Source organism: Doryrhamphus excisus, chromosome 3 (genome assembly GCF_030265055.1).
Source record: "Doryrhamphus excisus isolate RoL2022-K1 chromosome 3, RoL_Dexc_1.0, whole genome shotgun sequence".
Classification (NCBI taxonomy): domain Eukaryota; kingdom Metazoa; phylum Chordata; class Actinopteri; order Syngnathiformes; family Syngnathidae; genus Doryrhamphus; species Doryrhamphus excisus.
The window spans coordinates 14924543-14944262 of NC_080468.1; the positions used below are offsets into that span (position 1 = coordinate 14924543).

Sequence of the window (19720 nt, forward strand, 5' to 3'; positions counted from 1 at the left end):
ATGTACTTACTTACATAAATCGTTTTTCAACAAATAAATGTAAGTTTATGCCTTTTGTTTATACATTCACACACAATATTATACTTGGGAAACAGTTAGGCAACAAAAATTTGACAAAATCAGATGTTTGTTTTTGATTTATGGGTTATATGGTGAGATTCGCCGATTTTGCCCGAGTGTTGCCGAATGGACCGAATGCTGTGCTCGGGGGAGCACCGGGGAAACATAGTTTATTCGCCTATTCATTTGCAAGCAGCTGGATTCTGTTTATTTGGGGGTGAACGTATGGATATTTCCACCCCCCCAGTCTGTAATATTTCAGTCACATTATAGATAAAAAAGTGTGATTTTATTATTTTTATACATTCATTCAGGGACCATGAAATGATCTTTTATTTTGGTAGAGCACTGGCTATATGAACATCCTCTTGGTTGTCAGTGATTGCATATCCTAATAAAACATCTTTGTTAAAATATGTAGAATTAATCCACAAAAAATGCAGCATTTTTCCTTTGAAATAAAGGGGTGCACTCAACTGCAACACTGCTTGTAGCCATCAGGGGGCGCTGCTGTTGATTTTCTCCCTGCAATTATCCCAGAAGTGGAGTAATCTGTTGTCCTTGTTGGCACAGAAGTCCGTAAAGTCTTTGAGCAGGCGCTCAGCCAGCTTCTCGTCCCCCAGTACACCGGTCCTCCAGGCTTTGGTAAGCATGGTGTTGTAGGCCCAGTAGTAGCCGATCTGATCTTCGCCGCTGAACGGTGCCTGGTTGTTGGATGTGGTGGAGTTCCTGCGGCGACGCTGCTGCCCGCTGGCGTACTTCCTTTTGGAGTACGGCAGCTGGAGGAGCACGGTGCCTGGAAAGGACACCCGGGAGTGAAGCCTTGTGTTTTGGGGAAGAACCGTGAGGGAGTCGTGGGGGACCCACCTGTCAGGTGAATGTACTGGGACCTGCTCTCCGAAGGGAAGTTAAACGGCGAGGCAGAAAACTTGTCCAGCACAAACCCAAATCTGTTGGAACGTTGCAAAAGCCGACAAAATTTCGTCAAATTTGCACAAAAGCCTCCCTTGCTCACGGTGCAACAACAAAAAAAGTCACATGGGATACTCAATGTAACCGTTTGCAAAACACACTATTTGACACTAATTTATCACCCACAAAGCATGCTGGGAAGCACACTATCCCAACAGGAAGCTACAAAAAAGTGACTTTTTATGTTCATTTTTACTCCCATGGTGACGGCTTTCCTTTTCTTTGGCGCACTGCTGCTTCGGAAAATTAACAAATTTTGATTATAATTTTATTATTATCAACTCATTCAACACCGAAGACGCATTTATACGTTTTTATGAACCCTAACGCCCAATCCCAACATCATATTTATATAATATATATATTACAGTTTTCTTTAAAAAGAGGTGATGATGCAACTCTCCACTATTGCATTGCACTTCAGAGCAATTTTAAACAAGCCATAAAAACAGCCACAAGGTGGCAGACTTGCATTTTAGAATCACACCTGACAGGAAGAAGGAAGTGAGAAATCAGGCCTTGGAGGGAAATTTGAAGGCGTGCCCACATAATTTAGTTCCAAAAGTGCAAATTGTAAATATTTATATCCGCTAAAATGGCCGCTACTGAAGGGGTTGTTTTTCTACTGTTTACATTTCTCAATTGAAAACCAACCTGAACAATATTGCCTCTTGAAAAAGCTGCATCCTGTCCCAGTAGGTCTCCGGTTCAAAACCTGTTTGGGAGCAAATATAGAGATGATATTTACACATGGTTGACTTACATAGTAGGTTTGCGTACCGTCAAACAAGTTTTCGCTGCCATTCTTCATCAGGCAGTGAATATGAAGAGGAATGAAGAGCTGGGCTCTCAGTGGATCGCCGTACAGGTGTGACGTCAGCGCAAACGGCCCCTCCAACACGGGAACCAATAGGAAACCACATGACGCCGCTTTCCTGTGCCAACCTTGCACCTGGAACAAAATAGAATAATTTTTATGATTCATCTTGGAGGTGGATTTTGGCTCAGTTGTTCTCGCTAAGCTGCTGGTGTAGCGACTAAATTATGTCGTTACCATCTCAAAGAGGACCGCAGCGGTGACAACCATCCAGTGAAGCTTGATCTCAAAGGCGGAATTTAAGGAGAAGCTGCCGTTGTAATAACAGGTGCACCATTCCGTTCGGCCCCTGCGGTTATTAGCGTCCACATCCACGGTGACCGTCTTCTGCTCCGGGACGGTCGCAGCTGGATGGACAGAGAACAGGAGAAAAGAGGACGGGGTGGTGTTAGGACAGGCCTTTAAAAGCCTAATCCAGGGGTGTCCAAAGTGTGGCCTAGGGGTCATTTGCAGCCTGTTGCTGTTTTTTTAAATTCTTTATTTAAAAAAAATTCCCCCAAAAATGTAATTTTAGAAGGATAAAGTCAAAATATTCAACGAAAAACGACAAAAAGTCATTTCACGATAACGTAATTTTAGCAGCATTAAGTTTAAATATTAAAAAATGCTATACTAGTAAAATTGTTAGCATGCTAACATGCTAATGTTATGCTAACACCTAGCATGATAACGCTACGTGTCTGCTAAGTTAATTTTAATGAAAATCGCAAAAATGCTACTATGCTAATGCAAACATGCTAGCAATCCTAACATGCTAATGTCATCATGCTAACACCTAGCATGATAACGCTAAGTGTCTGCTAAGTTAATTTTCATGAAAATCGCAAAAATGCTACTATGCTAATGCTAACATGCTAGCAATCCTAACATGCTAATGTTATCATGCTAACACCGAGCCTGATAATGCAGTGTTCATTTGTCTACCTATGAAAATGGGTAAAAACGCTATTACGCTAATGTTAGCATACTAGCAATCCTAACATGCTAATGTTATCATGCTAACACCTAGCATGATAACGCTAAGTGTCTGCTAAGTTAATTTTCATGAAAATCGCAAAAATGCTACTATGCTAATGCTAACATGCGAGCAATCCTAACATGCTAATGTTATCATGCTAACCCCTAGCCTGATAATGCAATGTTCATTTGTCTACCTATGAAAATGGGTAAAAACGCTATTATGCTAATGTTAGCATACTAGCAATCCTAACATGCTAATGTTATCATGCTAACCCCTAGCCTGATAATGCAGTGTTCATTTGTCTACCTATGAAAATGGGTAAAAACGCTATTATGCTGTTAGCATACTAGCAATCCTAACATGCTCAACTTAGCATGCTAACTACTACCATGATAGTGTTTATGTGTGTGTCTACCCAAGAAAATAGCCAAAAATGCTAGTATGCAAACATTAGCGTGCTAATAGATGCTAATGTTAGCATACCTAGCATGGTAACGCAATGTACCGTATATACAGAAATGGTGAAAATGGTCCCACCTCGCAATGTTAAAAATTCATTTAAAAAAATTCAAGTTACGTGAAGAAGCTTCTCAAGTAGGTTGGAAGTACCGAGCAGTGCGGCCGACTGGCTGCGTCCTCCAAAGCTGCGGCTGAAGGAACTGTGCCTGCTGGCGTAGGAGGCCGGTCGGCTCGGCAACCAGGGCAGCAGAAAGGCCGGCAGGTCACATGGCTGTTGCTCCTCCAACACAAAGGCAACCTCGAACCACTTCCTCTGAAACAGTGCGAAGTCCTCCAAGGCTGCCGTGGACCAGCCGCAAGCCACCGTCGTCGGCGGCGGCTGTGACCCCTGACCTGCTGACGCACACAAAAGGAGTCGATTTGTCATTTGGTGTTAGAAATAGAAACTCTGATGCAGACTAGTGGATTTTTAACCCATTCACCGTCCTTCTCCGCCACGATCCTGTAGATGTAGAAGCCATACACGAAGGTCCGCATGGCATCTCCGGATGCGTGGGCCACCAAACCTTCATCCAGCATTTTCTACCACACGGAGAAAGAAAACACAAAATGAATCTTACACTTTTTTATGCTTTATTATATGCTGAAAATGTCAGGAGATAAAAACTAAATTATGGGGTTAAAATATTCAGTTTGCTGAAATCTGGTGTAAAAAAAATAAAAATAAATAAATAAAATAATAATAAAATAAAATAAATAAATAAATAAATAAACAAATAAATAAAAAAATAAAATAATAATAATAATAATAATAAAATTCAGTTAAAAAAAAGCAAAAAAACATTTCAAAATTCACAGAACACAGAGGACACGCCGAAAATGAGAGAGGTCGACAACGTGTGTGATGAAAAAATTATGACGCAGTTCAATTCTCAAGCCTGACCTGCATAATATCCACAGCCATGCTCTGTGCGGCCACGCCCTCCACATTGGTGACCAGCCAGTGGACGACCTCGGCGCTTATGAAGCAGTTGAGGGGCAGACCCCTCTGCTCTGGGAGCAGCAGTACGCCCGTCCTGTGCCATCACCATGTTGTACATTATATATATATATATACTGTATCATTATTAAATGTATACTGTATAATATATGACTTACGTGGGATGTTTAATGGCCTCCAGGATCTCCAGGAGTGTTGATGAAGAGGACAGAGAAAAGTCTTCCGCTGTAAACTGCCCACTGCAAAAAAAAACCAAAAACAGTAATAAGTCAATATCTCATAATAATATCATCTCCATGACAGCCATAACTTAAGTGTTGCAAACAAGAGTCACTTAAGTCGGCATCAAACCCGAGTGTTACCCGGGGTCAACGCTGTTCCCGGCTGCCGTCTCTCCTACAGATGGCGCTGCTGCTCCGCCCGCCTGCCCTGCTTGAAGTCCCTTGTCCGCACCTTCAACGTACTCAGCAGGCAACTGCCGTACAGGAATTGGAAAGATTCAAATAAAGTTTAATTCAATTAAAAGTAAAGTAAATACACACAAAATGGCATGGCACGGTGGTGGAGTGGTTAGCGTGCAGACCTCACAGCTAGGAGACCCGAGTTCAATCCCACCCTCGAGTTTGCATGTTCTCCCCGTGCATGCGTGGGTTTTTTTCCGGGTACTTCCACATTCCAAAAACATGCTAGGTTCTCCAAATTGTCCATAGCTATGAATGGGAGTGTGAATGGTTGTTTGTCTATATGTGCCCTGTGATTGGCTGGCCACCAGTCCAGGATGTATGTACCCTGCCTCTTGTCTGAAGACAGCTGGGATAGGCTCCAGCATCCCCCGCGACCCTCGTGAGGATAAGCGGTAGAAAATGAATGAATGAAATAAATACAAAAATACATTAAAGTCCCTGACCCGCAAGTTATGCTGGGGTAGATGTTAGCCCCCATGCTAACACTAGCACAGCAGGAGTGCTCAAGTAATCACAAAGTGAGTATGCATCATTCGTGTAGCGTAGGTGACGGGAGGATGACGATGTGAACTCAAAATAAAAGTCTAAAGCAGGTATGAATGTGAGTGTGAATGGTTGTTTGTCTATATGTGCCCTGTGATTGGCTGGCCACCAGTCCAGAGTGTACCCTGCCTCTCGCCTGAAAAAATCTGGGCTAGGCTCCAGCACCCCCCGCGACGCTCGTGAGGATAAGCGGTAGAAAATGAATGAATGAAATAAATACAAAAATACATTAAAGTACCCTGACCCGCAAGGTATGCTGGGGCAGGTGTTAGCCCTCATGCTAACACTAGCGAGTATGCATCATTCATCATGCATCATATTGTAGCGTATGTGACGTGAGGATGACGATGTGAACTCAAAATAAACGTCTAAAGCAGGGGTCTCAAACTTGCAGCCCGCGGGCCAAATGCGGCCCGTAGGATGCTAGTTTGAGGCCCCCGCCTAGTTTGATATGGATGCCATATGGTTTCACAACACTGAAAAAGTGTTTTTTTTTTTTTTTTGAAAACCTGATGCGGCCCAGCCTCCCCCAGACCCTAGCTCCAGTGCCCCCCCCAAGTAAATTGACTTTGAGATCCCTGGCTAAAGCATCCAAAGTCCAAAAACTAGCGAAACCTCAATGTAACAAAAGTCCAAAGGTGTACAAGGATAACACGTCGTAAAAAACTAAGCAGTTCAGACATGGAGGTTCACCTTGCGTGGACTTTCTGCTGTGACGACGCTTGAGAGTTCAATAACAGATGTCAGGGGTCTTGCCTTCTGCTGTTCCTCGAAAGTCCTGCAGAGTACAGCAAAGGCTTATGTAATATTTCCTCACACAGAACCGTAGGAAAGACTGACCTCTGGTTCTGCTCCATCTCCAGTAAGGCCGATAAAGCCGATGTTCCTTTTTTGCCCTGCAGAGGCGTCACATGCTCGAAAGGATACGAAAGGTGGGAATTCATGGCCTTCATTGGATTGCCTTTTTGCTGCGTGAAAACACAATGCAAAGATAGATCAATCGGCGGCCATTTTATGTTTGTTAGGGCTGAAAAACGTAGCCTCACTCTAATGATCCTGTCGGAACGATGGCGTCGTCGGATACGGTTGAGTCCCTCCAGAAAGCGTATAAAACCATCCAGCAGGGCCCAGTCTCCACTTCCAGCCATCCCTGCGCTGGGTCCATCTCCGTAAACATCCCAGTGCCCGTCCACGTCCGCCACGCGTCGAGCACCGCCAGCCGGAAGCAGGAGAAACCTGGTCCTCCAGAACTTCAGCGAGTCAATCAAACTGGAGGGGAAGAAACAGGAAATAAAAAAACAACAACGCAATGATCTATATAACGCTCCATGCAACGTACCTGAAGTCTTCGGATCCAGTGGAGCATATGTACTGGTCCAGGTAATTCCACTTATATTCCTCTGGTCTCTCGTGGCCAAACTCTACCCAGCAGGACACAAACTGAGCATCCACGTGTGAAGGACAGAGGCTGTAGCTGTACTGGATATGACCCGACTCGTACGGATACCTACAACACAAAGTCACTGATGGTGTCCAGTTTGTGCTCTCTGGTTCTACCATATCCTACTTATTATGTAGAAATATGGGCTAATAACTATATAAGCAATATTCACTCGCTAAATGTACTGCAAAAAAGCCAGTAAGGATAATTCATAATGCCGCCTACAGAGAACATACTAACTCCTTATTTCTAAAATCACAAATACTTCAACTTGCTGATATAGTTCATCTTCAAACAGCTAAAGTAATGCATAAAAATAACCAATTACCTAAAAATGTCATTCAATACTTCTCTACAAGAGAGGAGAAATATGAGTACATTTGAAACCGATTAATTGTTTGTTAAATTAATTGTGAGTTGCAACCCTAGATTATTGTGTCTGTTGTGCAAAGCATTCAAACCTGCAATTAAGCCTATTGTTCCGGGTGATCAATTCTGGTGCTTGTGTGTCTCACCTAACATTACTGATACCAGTGTACAGTATTGCACTTCATCACATTGTCTTCTAAATGCCATAATTTTTGTATTTTGCCTCATTTAACCTAAAAAAAAAAATTAAAATTAATTTGAAAAAGTATTCAAATTAATTTGAAAAAATATTAAAATTAATTTGAAAAAGTATTAAAATTAAAATTAAAATAAAAATAAAAATTAGAAAGGCAGGAAGTGAACAAATGTAACAGTTACTGATTGTAGAAGTACCAGATGGAGGGGTACGATTTAATAAGCTTTGCTTCTTCCTACTCCTTTTGGACATGCAGAACTGTGAACTGATTATGTGATGCATTCAATTGTAATCTGATGCATGTTCAAATGAAATAAAACCATTTAAAAAAAAAAAATGTAATTATAAAAAATGAAAAACATTTTTTTTATTAAATTAAAAAATAAAATAAAAATAACTTAAATTATATTAGAAAGCAGGAAGTGAACAAATGTAACAGTTACTGATTATAAAAGTACCAGATGGAGGGGTTAGGATTTAATAAGCGTTGCTTCTTCCTACTCCTTTTGGTCATGTGGAACTGTGAACTGATTATGTGATGCATTCAATTGTAATCTGATGCATGTTCAAACGAAATTAAACCATTACCATTACCAAATGCATCCACGGGACACACAGTAGTGGAATTGTCCCGGTAACTTACTTGGGCAAGTAGCGGGTCACGGTGATGATCTTGTCTTTGAGGCAAACCTTATGAAAGGTGCGGCCCATACTGAGCCAGTAAACCGTCTCTTCTTCTTCCACCCGACGCAGCGATACCAAACCTGATAAAACGTTAAGAGGCATTGAAAACTGTCTGGAAGAACCAAATGAAATCTAACATGTCAAACCTCTGGTGTACAGGGGACTGCTGCCAAGTGGGGTGGTCACGGTGGGTTGTGATCTCCTCTTGTTATTTTGGACAATGATCTGGTAGCCCTGCATCAACCTCTGACAGACAAACTCTTCAAACACTTGATTGGCACTCATCCCCGGAGCTTCATCTTCTCGTCTGGGGAAAATATTCCAACATGAGTATGATGATATCCACGCATGCGGATGAAAAAATGGCGGCACACACCTCTCCAGATCGCTGTGCGGCAGCAAGTCGTAGCATCCTTCCGTGTAGTCGCTTTGTAGCATTTGGCGGTCGGGGAAGTAGTCAGTGGTGAGGGGCAGGCAGGCCGGTGTGGTCAGGGACTTCCAGTCAACGCCCACTGTGCAGCAGAAGCTGGGCACTGGCAGGAACACAGTTCAAGTTGTACATTAAAAATGGCCGCCCCAGTGAAGGAAACCAAAAAAAAAAAGACAAACAGGATCATTTAATATCAAATATCAAATCCGAGTGGAGGGTATTTAAAAAGTGTGCGCTTACAGGGAGCTCAGGAAGAGCGTTTTCGAACATTATGAACTGCGATGACATCAGCCCCCTCCCTCCTATAAACTACAGAGTCCGACCGCACTCACTTGGATTGGCACTTTGGTAGACATCCTCAAAAGCAGAAACACTGTTGGTAAGAGCACCTAAACAGACAAAAATCCTTTCACATAATAATAAACAATCCAAATATAACATTATATCAATCACTTCAATACAAATAATTCATCTTTGTGAGCATGTGCACCACCATTGGCCTTGCTTCCAGGACTGTCAGGGAATTCTTGCGTCCCTCCACTCATGTAAAGGGCATGCTTGTCTGCTTGAAGGGCATTGTTTTGCCTGAAAAAATATAAAAACACATAAAAGACACAAACGTGTGACAACCATCAAGTAATACTTCTTATAGCGTCATCGGTATAGTATGTAACAAGGCTAGCTAAACAGTAGGCTACCAAACAGGTCATTCATTCTCCTGGGAACTAAAACCAGCAAAGGGTGGCTGAGAAGTGCAAAATAAATCACACCCGGAAGGGGAATGTACCAAATCCCAGCGATATAGGAAGTGATAACTTTTGGATCAATCAACTCTGAGGAGTTTGAACGGCCCTTTTACGTTTAACCCAGAAGGGGACTGTACCACACAAATCAGACAGGCCAATCATTGGAGTTGGTACTTACCAGATGGAAGGAACAGATGTACTACAGGATTCCATCCAATATTTACTTTAATCATGATATAACATGGGTACAATCCCTTTCTGGGTGGCATCATTTTAAATTTATTTATTTATTATTATTTATAATATATATTTTTTTTATAATGTAATAAATGTATTTATTTAATTTATTTTTATTTTTTATAATATATATTTTTTATAATTTAATAAATTTATTTATTTAATTTATTTTTATTTTTTATAATATATATTTTTTTATAATTTAATAAATAAATTAATTTAATTTATTTTTATTTTTTATTTATTTTTTGCTAACATGGCAAAAGAGAAAGAATAAGATTTTTTTTGCTAACATGCATTTCGGCTCCCGACATTAACTGGAAAAGGAATGTACCAACTCACTAAAACGTTATCACTATCCATCCATAAATCTGCCATTTGGTACATTACCTTTCCGGTTATAATTTTTGCTTTTTCTTAACGTGTTTTGCACTTCTCGACCACCATAACAGCTTCATAATTCCTTCATCACACACTTTGTCAGCCACTCTCTCCCTCTTTTGTTGTCGCTCTTTATGTCACTGACAACGTGTGAGATGAGAGATGACGTAGCAAAGGTTTACGCAAGCAGAACTCACCGTCCTGTGGCTTCGTGATAGGCCAGTTCCAGCAGCTCAGCCGAAGTGTGCTCGGGATCTCTCTGTTGGCTCACCTGCAACTCAGCGATATTTTGTCTGGTCTGGTGGTGGATCTGAATTGCCTCTCCGGAGGGATCTGAAGAACGAGAGAAGATGTCAAATGTAGTCTGTTGAGAGAGTGACGATACAATGATACATTTACTGACATGTGGAACTTGTAGGTCACTATGGTTCTAAGTTGGTGTTTTTCTTCCAGTGTGGAGTATATATGTATATATATATATATATTCTTTATTCCCATAATATTTTGACTTTATTCTCATAATATTAGAACTTTCTCCGCAACTGAATTTTCCAAAAATGACAAATTTATTTGTTGTTTTTCATAATTTCATGACTTTTTAAAATCTTTGATATTTCAAATTTATGCAACTAAAATTCAATTTTTGCTAATCTCGTGAAATGGTGACTTATTCTTTTAACATTATAACTTTGTATTCTACTATATTTGGTGTTTTCTTTGTTTTTCATAATTTTAGGACTTCTTTAAAATGACTTTCTTTGATATTTCAACTTTATGCAACTAAAATAATATTTTTGCTCATAATATTAGATCATTATTCTCATGAAATTATGACTTTGTCTTAACAGTTAATTACTGCTGATTAAAAAAATATATATTTTATGTTTTTGCTGTTGCTTTTTAAAAAAAAATATGTTTCTCTGCTAATATTATGACTTTATTCCCATAATATTTTTAATATTGGTGAAATTATGACTTTTTAAACTTGTTTCTCCTAACAATGCAATTATTGATTTACTGCTGATTTTTTTAATTTTTATTATTATTTTACATTTTCTTCTGGTAATTCCATGACTTCATTCCTACAGCATTTTTGCTATTTGTGAAATTATGACTTTTTTTCTGTTTTTTTTATTTTTTCTTATTATTATTTTACATTTTCCTCTGGTAATACTATGACTTCATTCCCACAGCATTTTTCCTATTTTTGAAATTATGACTTTTTAAAACTTTTTTACTGCTTTTTAAAAAAAAAAATATTTTTATTATTTTACATTTTACAACATTATGACGTGTACATTATCCTTCAAATCGGAGCACCAGAAAAATGAAGGTCTCACCGACAGGGAAGGTGTGCATCCAGCGCCGACGGTTTGACGTGAGCTTCATGGGCATCCTGGTCGGCGTGAAGGGATTTATAAGCGCTCTTTGGGGTGTATAACCCCCGGGACGTATGAACAGCGTCGACTCGGCACTTCCCACCGTGAACCTGGCCGGGGCGCTTGAGTCTCGTTGGGAGTCCATCGTCTTCTCCAGCATCTCTGAGAAAAACACCAACGATGAAGGTGAATTACGTTGTAATGGTGATGATGATGATGTTCAGATGTTACCTCTGGCGCACGTGTATCCCAGAGAGCTGCTGACTTCATACTGGATGGGGGGCATCCGGGGTATCACCAGCATATTGGACACGGGGCCCAGGCTGTCATCGGACGTCAGGCTGTGTTGTTCATCAGGACCGCTGAGGCACACGGGGGGGGATATGCCGATGCCGCTGCTGATGTCCGCTGATCCGCAGCTCTTCTTTCCGCTCCTCTCTTTACCTCGACCCATCCTGAGGATGCAGAAACGCCACTTTACAAACAACATTAAAAAAAAAAAACGTATTCCTTACATACTGTATGCACATAAATAGGCACATTAGCACATTAGTTTGCACATTATTGCAGAAGACATGTACATACCGACTATTGGGAATCCGCTGAATGAGTGAGGGACCAGGAAGTCGGAAGACCTGTGAGTCGTAAGCATGGAAGTCCACCTGTATGGGCAGGCTGTTGTCGCAGTCCTTTTGTACGCATAAAGCTTCAACAAACACAAATCATGCAAAAATGGCGGTTGAGAGAGAACGAAGAGGGATTCCAGACTTCCACAAGTGTCGCATCTTACTTTGCTCCGTGCCTTTCTTCACCTTTTCTGCATGACGCTGAAGAAAAAAAAAACAAGGATTTGGTGAATTTGCAGACAAAACATTAGAATATTGATGTAAAAAAATGTGAGAAATAAAAAATAAATCACCTTCGGACAAGCGAGTTTGATTCTGGGAATAAAGGTACTACATGAATTCTGACTTTTGGAGGTGTAAAAGCTAAAAGAGGGGAGAAAATGATTATTTTTGGAATGAAATGATGAATGAAATGATAAAATCTTGCCTGTGGTTGACCCAGTGGGGGAGGTTGTAGTCGTTCCCCACGCCGGTGTGAGGTGTGGACTTATTATGCAACTGTGGAGTAAATTTACGTGAAAATTATGGAGATTTCTTAAGAACTCCGACATCAGGTGTTACCTTAAAGAGGGGCACCGCGTGCAACGGCTGCTCTCCCATACACACCAAATCAACACCGATACCTTAAAGACACATACCGCGCTCACTTAAAAGGGTAACCTTGGTTACGGTGCCATCAGCGGAAGATTCGGACATTCGGGTGGCATTTCGGCCTTTTACCATTGTCAATCATCCGCTGCTTGGTCAGGATCATCAGCAGACGGTCCACTTCGAAGACGCCAACCCCCGGCGTGATGACCACTGACATCTGCCCGGTGCGGTCGAAGTTGCGATTGATGTAATGCTTGTCGAAAACTGAAGGAAAACAGGACAATGTCAGCAGGATGCCACCCCATATCCGCTTTGGCGGGCGAGGGGTGCCCCCCACCTTGATGAATGGATTGTAGAGACATGCACCAGGTACCGGGTACTTCTCTTAACCCTTGATGACCTAAAAAATGACCTCAAAAAACATGTTTTTGCTATCATATCATTCACATTTTTAACTTACCTTTTCTAAATTTTAAGAAATTTTAGGTTTTGTGTAACTACCCCAACCTTCCAAAAGTGGGTCAAAAATGACCCGGTCAGGTTGTTTTCCTGAAATATCTTCGTAATTAAACATTTTTTATCGTTTCATATTCCAGATATTCATCAAAAAACATATTTTTGCTATCATACCATTCACATTTTTAACTTGCCTTTTATAAATTTTAAGAAATTTTAGTTTTTGTGTTACTACCCCAACCTTCCATAAGTGGGTCAAAAATGACCCGGTCAGGTTGTTTTCTTGAAATATCTTCATAATGAATTTTTTTTTATTTTTTCATATTCCAGGTATTCCTCAAAAAACACGTTTTTGCTATCATATCATTCACATTTTTAACTTACCTTTTATACATTTTAAGAAATTTTAGTTTTTGTGTTACTACCCCAACCTTCCATAAGTGGGTCAAAAATTAAAAATTAAATTTTTTCATCATTTCATATTCCAGGTATTCCTCAAAAAACATGTTTTTGCTCTAATACCATTCACATTTTTAACTTACCTTTTATAAACTTTAAGAAATTTTAGTTTTTGTGTTACTACCCCAACCTTCCATAAGTGGGTCAAAAATGACCCGGTCAGGTTGTTTTCTTGAAATATCTTTGTAATGAAATTTTTTTTATCTTTTCATATTCCAGGTATTCCTCAAAAAACATGTTTTTGATATCATGCCATTCACATTTTTAACTTACCTTTTATAAATTTTAAGAATTTTTTGTTTTTGTGTTACTGTGTTATTGGCATAAAAACGCATTAATTCTAGTATGGGTCATTTTTGACCCACTTATGGAAGAGTGTAGGGTTCAGTCACTCGTGCATCTAAGGGTTAAAGGACACCAGATCCTGGGCTGTCGCAGGAAGCAATGAAGACCAGAATGGAAGTACGGTAAATAGCATTAGCTAGCTAGTCACTGGGAAAGATGTTCAACACACGAGCAAAATAAACAACACTATAATTTAGAAAATGGATGAATGGAATTATTTTTAATACGAATTTCCGCTCTTTGTTGGCGTTTTCGGGCAACATTCCGATGTATTGTACGAGTTTACCAACCGTTGAAAGAGAGGTTGATGGCTTCCAAGTAGTTCCCCTGAGCAGAGGTTGAGTTATAGCTGACGGGAACGCCGTCTGCCGGGAAAAAAAAAAAAGAGCAAAGCGTTCCGTCACCGCATCCAACACCGATTCCGATCCAAAGTTCACCTGCTTCTTTGAGCCGCACCAGTACAGGATACTGAATAAAGAGCTTCTTGACGGTAACCAATAACGACGTCCACTCATCCCGACGCTCATTCTGAGCCACGACCCTGGGAAAAAAAACGGTCAAACCCGGACGCTACATGGTGTCAGTTAAATAATACCTATAGAAGTCTTCAAAGTAGCGGCCTTCGTGATCCTGTTGAATCGACCCTCTTAAACTCTCAGGGAATTCATCTGGAAAAACACTACAGCTCATGTCGCCTTGATATATCCATAACATCGCCGATTATTGCATAATCAATACAGAAAAGCGGCTCACCGAGTGATCTGGCGTGGTAGAAAGTTCGGGAAAAGAGCACCACCGTCACTTCATGGGTGCAGTTCTTTTCCTATTTCAACGGAAGTAAAATACCCCCATTTGGATTTCTTGTTGTTACAATGCGGGTAAAAATGCTAAAAATCCCCCTAAAAAAAGAACAACAAACCTTCCACTTGCTGAAAAGGTCAGACAGGAAACCGTTGACAGCCTTTTCAAAATACAGGTCCCCTACGAGTACCAAGGCTCAGATGACACACATGAGGGCTTGGTGTTTTGTTGGAGAACTTGGATCAGAGACTCACCGTAAATATCAAAGTCCCACATCTCGCAGCTCATCTGGATGAAGATGTAAACCATCGCTGACGTGGACCTGAACACAACCTGGATGAGAAGGGTCACAACGCAGGATTGTTGAGTATCGTTCAGATAGATTTCATTTCGCCAGCATCACAGGAATTATGGCTGTCCGACTCGCCTTAAGTGTAAATATGTTAGAAGATGTTCAGATCAAAAATCTTGCTCGAGCCTCCAAGGGTTCTTTTATCGGAATGCCAATAAAAATAATAAAGTGTCAATAGTAAAATTGTGTTTGTTCAAATTTGCACTGTTTAACATGTTGAGGCGTAAAGAAAGATGATTATTCAATGGCGTGTCTTACCCTGGTTTCCTCGCTGACGTATCCGCACGTCACTTTCTCTCCTTTCACCCACATTTCACTCGCCTGCGATCTAGCATATCAAATAGAATATGACACAGAATGTTGAGGATTAGTCCAAAAATTTGCAGTATGTTTTAGTTTTTTTTTTTTGAATGCTCGCACAACAGACGCAATAATCTAGGGCTGCAACTCACAATTATTTCAATAAACAATTAATCTGTTGGATATTTTTTTGGATTAATCAATAAGTCAGAAAAAAAACCCCCAAAAAAACAGTTTCGACTGCGAGGAATAACGCGGGATCACCCAAACCAAAAATGCTCAATTTCACCCGTCCACACACAATTTTAAGAACAAAAACACATCGAAAAATAGGTTTTCTTAAATGTACCTGACTCCAGCAAAATCCACTTTCTGTGACACGTAGGCACATGTGCTCACCTGCAACACAGGACAAAACACAACTGGAGGATTTTGCACGAAAACACGGTGATCCCAGATGCTTTCCAGAAGCCTTACCAAACTCTTCTTTAGTCTCCACATTTCCCCTCTGCCGATGTACTGGTCCTTAAACGTCAGTTCCATCAGGTCCAGTGTTACATCCTGAGGGGGAGAAATACTTTTTAGAATACAACCATCCACACGATTGGCTGGTGAACAATCCAGGGTGTACCCCACCTCTTGCCCGAAGACAAGGAAGGAGACAAGGAAACAAGGAAGGAAGGAGACAAAGAAGGAAGTAGACAAGGAAGGAAGGAAGGAGACAAGGAAGGAAGGAAGGAAGGAGAAAAGGAAGGAAGGAGACAAGGAAGGAAGGAGACAAAGAAGGAAGTAGACAAGAAAGGAGACAAGGAAGGAAGGAAGGAGACAAGGAAGGAAGGAAGGAGAAAAGGAAGGAAGGAAGGAGACAAGGAGACAAGGAAGGAAGGAGACAAAGAAGGAAGTAGACAAGAAAGGAGACAAGGAAGGAAGGAAGGAGAAAAGGAACGAAGGAAGGAAGGAGACAAGGAGACAAGGAAGGAAGGAGACAAGGAAGGAAGGAAGGAAGGAGACAAGGAAGGAGACAAGGAAGGAAAGAGACAAGGAAGGAAGGAGACAAGGAAGGAAGGATGGACACAAGGAAGGAAGGAAGGAGACAAGGAGACAATGAGACAAGGAGTCAAGGAAACAAGGAAGGAAGGAAACAAGGAAGGAAGGAAGGAAGGAAGGAGACAAGGAAGGAAGGAAACAAGGAAGGAAGGAGACAAGGAAGGAAGGAGACAAGGAAGGAAGGAGACAAGGAAGGAAGGAGACAAGGAAGGAGGGAAACAAGGAAGGAAGGAAGGAGACAAGGAAGGAAGGAAGGAGACAAGGAAACAAGGAGACAAGGAAGGACGGAAGGATGGAAGGACGGAAGGAAGGAAGGAAGGAAGGAAGGAAGAAAGGAAGAAAGGAAGAAAGGAAGAAAGGGAGGAAGGGAGGAAGGGAGGAAGGGAGGAAGGAAGGAAGGAAGGAAGGAAGGAAGGAAGGAAGGAAGGAAGGAAGGAAGGAAGGAAGGAAGGAAGGAAGGAAGGAAGGAAGAGTGAAGGCATGTGATGGGGTAAGGTGTGTGTAGCATGTGTAGCATGCGTGTGTGTGTAGGCCTGTAGAAGTCGCTCCGTCTATCTTTTTCCACCAAAAATCCAAAGTGGGCATCATAACCCGCAATGTGAACGTGGCCACCATGTTTCTGACCCCACGGCTCCAATGTTTACGTTAACAAACCTTTGGGTCCACGATGTTGACAATGACGTCTTGGTATGCACGGAGCCGGAACGCCTGTGCCACTGTCTGATCCACACTGACGGTCTCTGAAAAAGACGAAAAATTTCTAGATTTCCAAAGGACAGAGCAAACTTAAAAAGAGAAGCATCTTTTGTTATTGAGAAGAAATGTTAAATCTCCGTTATCATATTATTATATTCACTCTATACTGCGGGGTGTCTCCGCCTCAACTAAATTGGGGGCCACTGGAGGTAGAGTCAGGGCTGCATCAGTCTGGAATTGTGGGACTTTTTATGGCTTCCAGGCATGCTTTCCCAATGATTGAGCAGTCCGCCGGGAAAATACTTCCCCACACAAATGTTCCATCTTCTCTTGATTCCATGATTTCAGTGACATCAGGTCACTTTCCAAGAGCATTTAACAGTCACATGTCCATTTATGGAGGTTGGTTGTTTTTATTTATCATGCATTGAATTGATTTATTGACTATCACGACAGGGCTACTGTTCATTTCAGGTCAGTGAGCCGCATATTAGCAGCCATGTTTAGCACTGAACTACGAGGCCACTGTATTTGAACACATTTAACACATAAAAGGTTTGATTCCCACTGCTGTAAAGTGGATAATATCACGTGTGTTACCTTTCTGGAGGTCTTCTTTGAGGCTCTTCACTTGCAGCAAAAGGGGACTAAAAATTTCAAGAGAAAACATTTAATGCTTTTTGAGATTGTTGTGCATTTTTCTTGACTAAATAAAACATTTTAATGCATCAAAACGGAACAATTAAGTCAAATAATGCTTGTGCGAGACACACAAGCTAATAGGAGGGTAAAAGTAAAAGCGCTAACAAAGTTTAAAAGCATATTTAAAAGGTCATAAACAGGTTTACTACACCTAATAGGTCTTATTTTCTCTTATTATGTCTACTATATTGGGTCATTTGAGTGTAAATGTGACTATAGGGGTGTTATTTAATGTCTAGAGGGCTCTAACAATGTTAAAAAGGGTATTTGGAAGGTTTTTAAACACGTTTTCTATATTCTAATTCCAAAAATATTCAATTACTAAATAAAGAATAAGCAATAAGCAATACCTGAGGACAATATATTGCCTCTAATCTAAATACAGGTGCGGTCGTACTCACCTGAATTCATCTGTCGGGTGTGCAATTTCAATGATATCCCCAAGACTGACTTGAGGAAAAACTTTTGGGTTGACAACCAACTCGTCATCTGTACAAAAGAAAGATTTGACATATTGTTTGTTGATCAAAAAATAAATAATAAACAAAAAGTGACTTACCGCTTCCCCCAAAGCCTTTCTTGTGCAGCACCAGCTTGTAGGATTTATTTGTCTTCATCGTGAGCCGCGTGAGAAACCACCACCATTGCTTCATGTGCAAATGAATAAATAACAAATTGAATGCATATAAACAGTAAAAATGGGGACTTGTGATTCTATGCATGTCAGGGCTTCCCATACATTCATATATTTGTGACAGCCTGCCACAAGTACATTTGGACCGCCACAGAAAACTGTGCAAAATGGTGTTGCTGGCTGCATTGCGAACTATAAATGTCATTTATGCAAACTTCACACTTTCACAACTTAAACAATGCAAATTATTATTCCAAACAATATACAACATAGTTAAGATAAGTTGATGAATCATGTCAGGGAACCTTGAAGTGTCACTGACAGTGCCACAAGGTATGCTGGGTACTCCTGCGGCAACTACAACACACTAGCTACAATATAGTGCACATTGTTTACAATATCAGCACACACTTACATGCGCGAGCCCGGGAACATGAATGTTTTGATAAATTGCCCGCGCTTTATAAGGCACGTGCACTCACGTCCACAGCTGCGTCAATAACGTCATATGAAGTATGAACAGTGCATTCTTCAGGTTTTTACCATTTCGGCCACCGTACGCATTCACCAATACGCCCTACATTTCCATTCATAGCAACCGAGTTGACACACACCTGTTCAATGTGTGACCTGGCGGGCGCTACCGAAAAAGAAAGGGGTTCGAGGTTTGGACAAAGTGTGATCGATGTTTGCATCAACACATACCAGCTTCTGTCACAAAAACGCCGCAACGACAGGCAACATAGTTGCAATGTCGGCAAAATGTACTTTAATAACTCTGAGATACGAACACAAACAATCCCAATAATGTGTTAAATAACTTACAGCTCGTTGGTTGGTCAATTTATCACAAGACTTTACAATAACATTCTTCTTCCGCAGCTGCTTCTTCTTCTACATGGCATTGAGGTTGGTAAGCAACATTAAGGTGAATTACGCCCTCTTCTGGACAGGAGTGTTGAACAGCGAACAACACGAATTTAAATCTGCATATATTTAAATAAAAATGTATCTTGTTTACGATGGAGTATTAGAGCCGCATTAAAAAACAATATAAGATTTCGAGAATTAAGTTGTAAATGCTAAGCACAGATAGCCTAGCATGGGTTTGCGTCAACTCACTTCCGCCTCTATCACGTGACCAAGGCCAAAGGTCACAGAAGTCCATCTCTTCATAGCTGTCTCGGGTAATGCCTGTAACAAGTCGGGCGACTTTATTCTCGTAAAATTACGAATTTTCCTCGTACGTGTACAATTTTATTATCGTAACTATCTACTTAAAATCATTATTGTGATTTTCATTTTTTAAAGAGCGGTAACTGTGGGACGCTACATTATGTTTCTATCTGGCGACCTAACATAGGTGTGGCTGACTTAATACATATTTTTATTCTACTCAAATAGGATAATTTTGATAAATCTATTTATGAAATCTTTAAAAAAATATATGAAAATTTATAAATCGGTAATGTTTAAATAAATGATAATACAGATCAAACGTACAGCATTCCT

At 40.7% G+C, this 19720-nt stretch overlaps 1 protein-coding gene across 2 annotated transcripts; it reads right to left on the reverse strand.

Moving 5' to 3' along the window:
• Nucleotides 1-64: 64 nt before the first annotated feature.
• depdc5 (DEP domain containing 5, GATOR1 subcomplex subunit) lies at nucleotides 65-19148 on the reverse strand. 2 transcript variants are annotated; one of them, XM_058068632.1, is made up of 42 exons: nucleotides 19034-19148; nucleotides 18134-18221; nucleotides 17976-18063; nucleotides 17473-17519; nucleotides 16831-16916; nucleotides 15607-15690; nucleotides 15479-15528; nucleotides 15088-15157; nucleotides 14732-14810; nucleotides 14596-14657; nucleotides 14430-14499; nucleotides 14272-14344; nucleotides 14114-14217; nucleotides 13967-14041; nucleotides 12546-12680; nucleotides 12387-12448; nucleotides 12253-12323; nucleotides 12119-12188; nucleotides 11990-12026; nucleotides 11785-11905; nucleotides 11431-11654; nucleotides 11161-11361; nucleotides 10018-10153; nucleotides 8950-9041; nucleotides 8789-8845; nucleotides 8403-8559; nucleotides 8173-8333; nucleotides 7986-8106; nucleotides 6676-6843; nucleotides 6383-6605; nucleotides 6177-6304; nucleotides 6030-6114; nucleotides 4692-4804; nucleotides 4488-4568; nucleotides 4273-4405; nucleotides 3812-3911; nucleotides 3480-3722; nucleotides 2087-2256; nucleotides 1813-1984; nucleotides 1687-1747; nucleotides 928-1010; nucleotides 65-856 (listed from the first exon to the last, which is right to left on the reverse strand). In XM_058068632.1, exons 2-42 carry the CDS (start codon nucleotides 18189-18191, stop codon nucleotides 558-560), a joined length of 4650 nt encoding a protein of 1549 aa, XP_057924615.1. In that variant the 5' UTR covers nucleotides 18192-18221; nucleotides 19034-19148; the 3' UTR covers nucleotides 65-557. The 2 variants fall into 2 exon arrangements, with proteins under 2 accessions (XP_057924615.1, XP_057924614.1); XM_058068631.1 differs by having other exon boundaries at nucleotides 3480-3725.
• Between the last annotated feature and the right edge of the window lie 572 nt (nucleotides 19149-19720).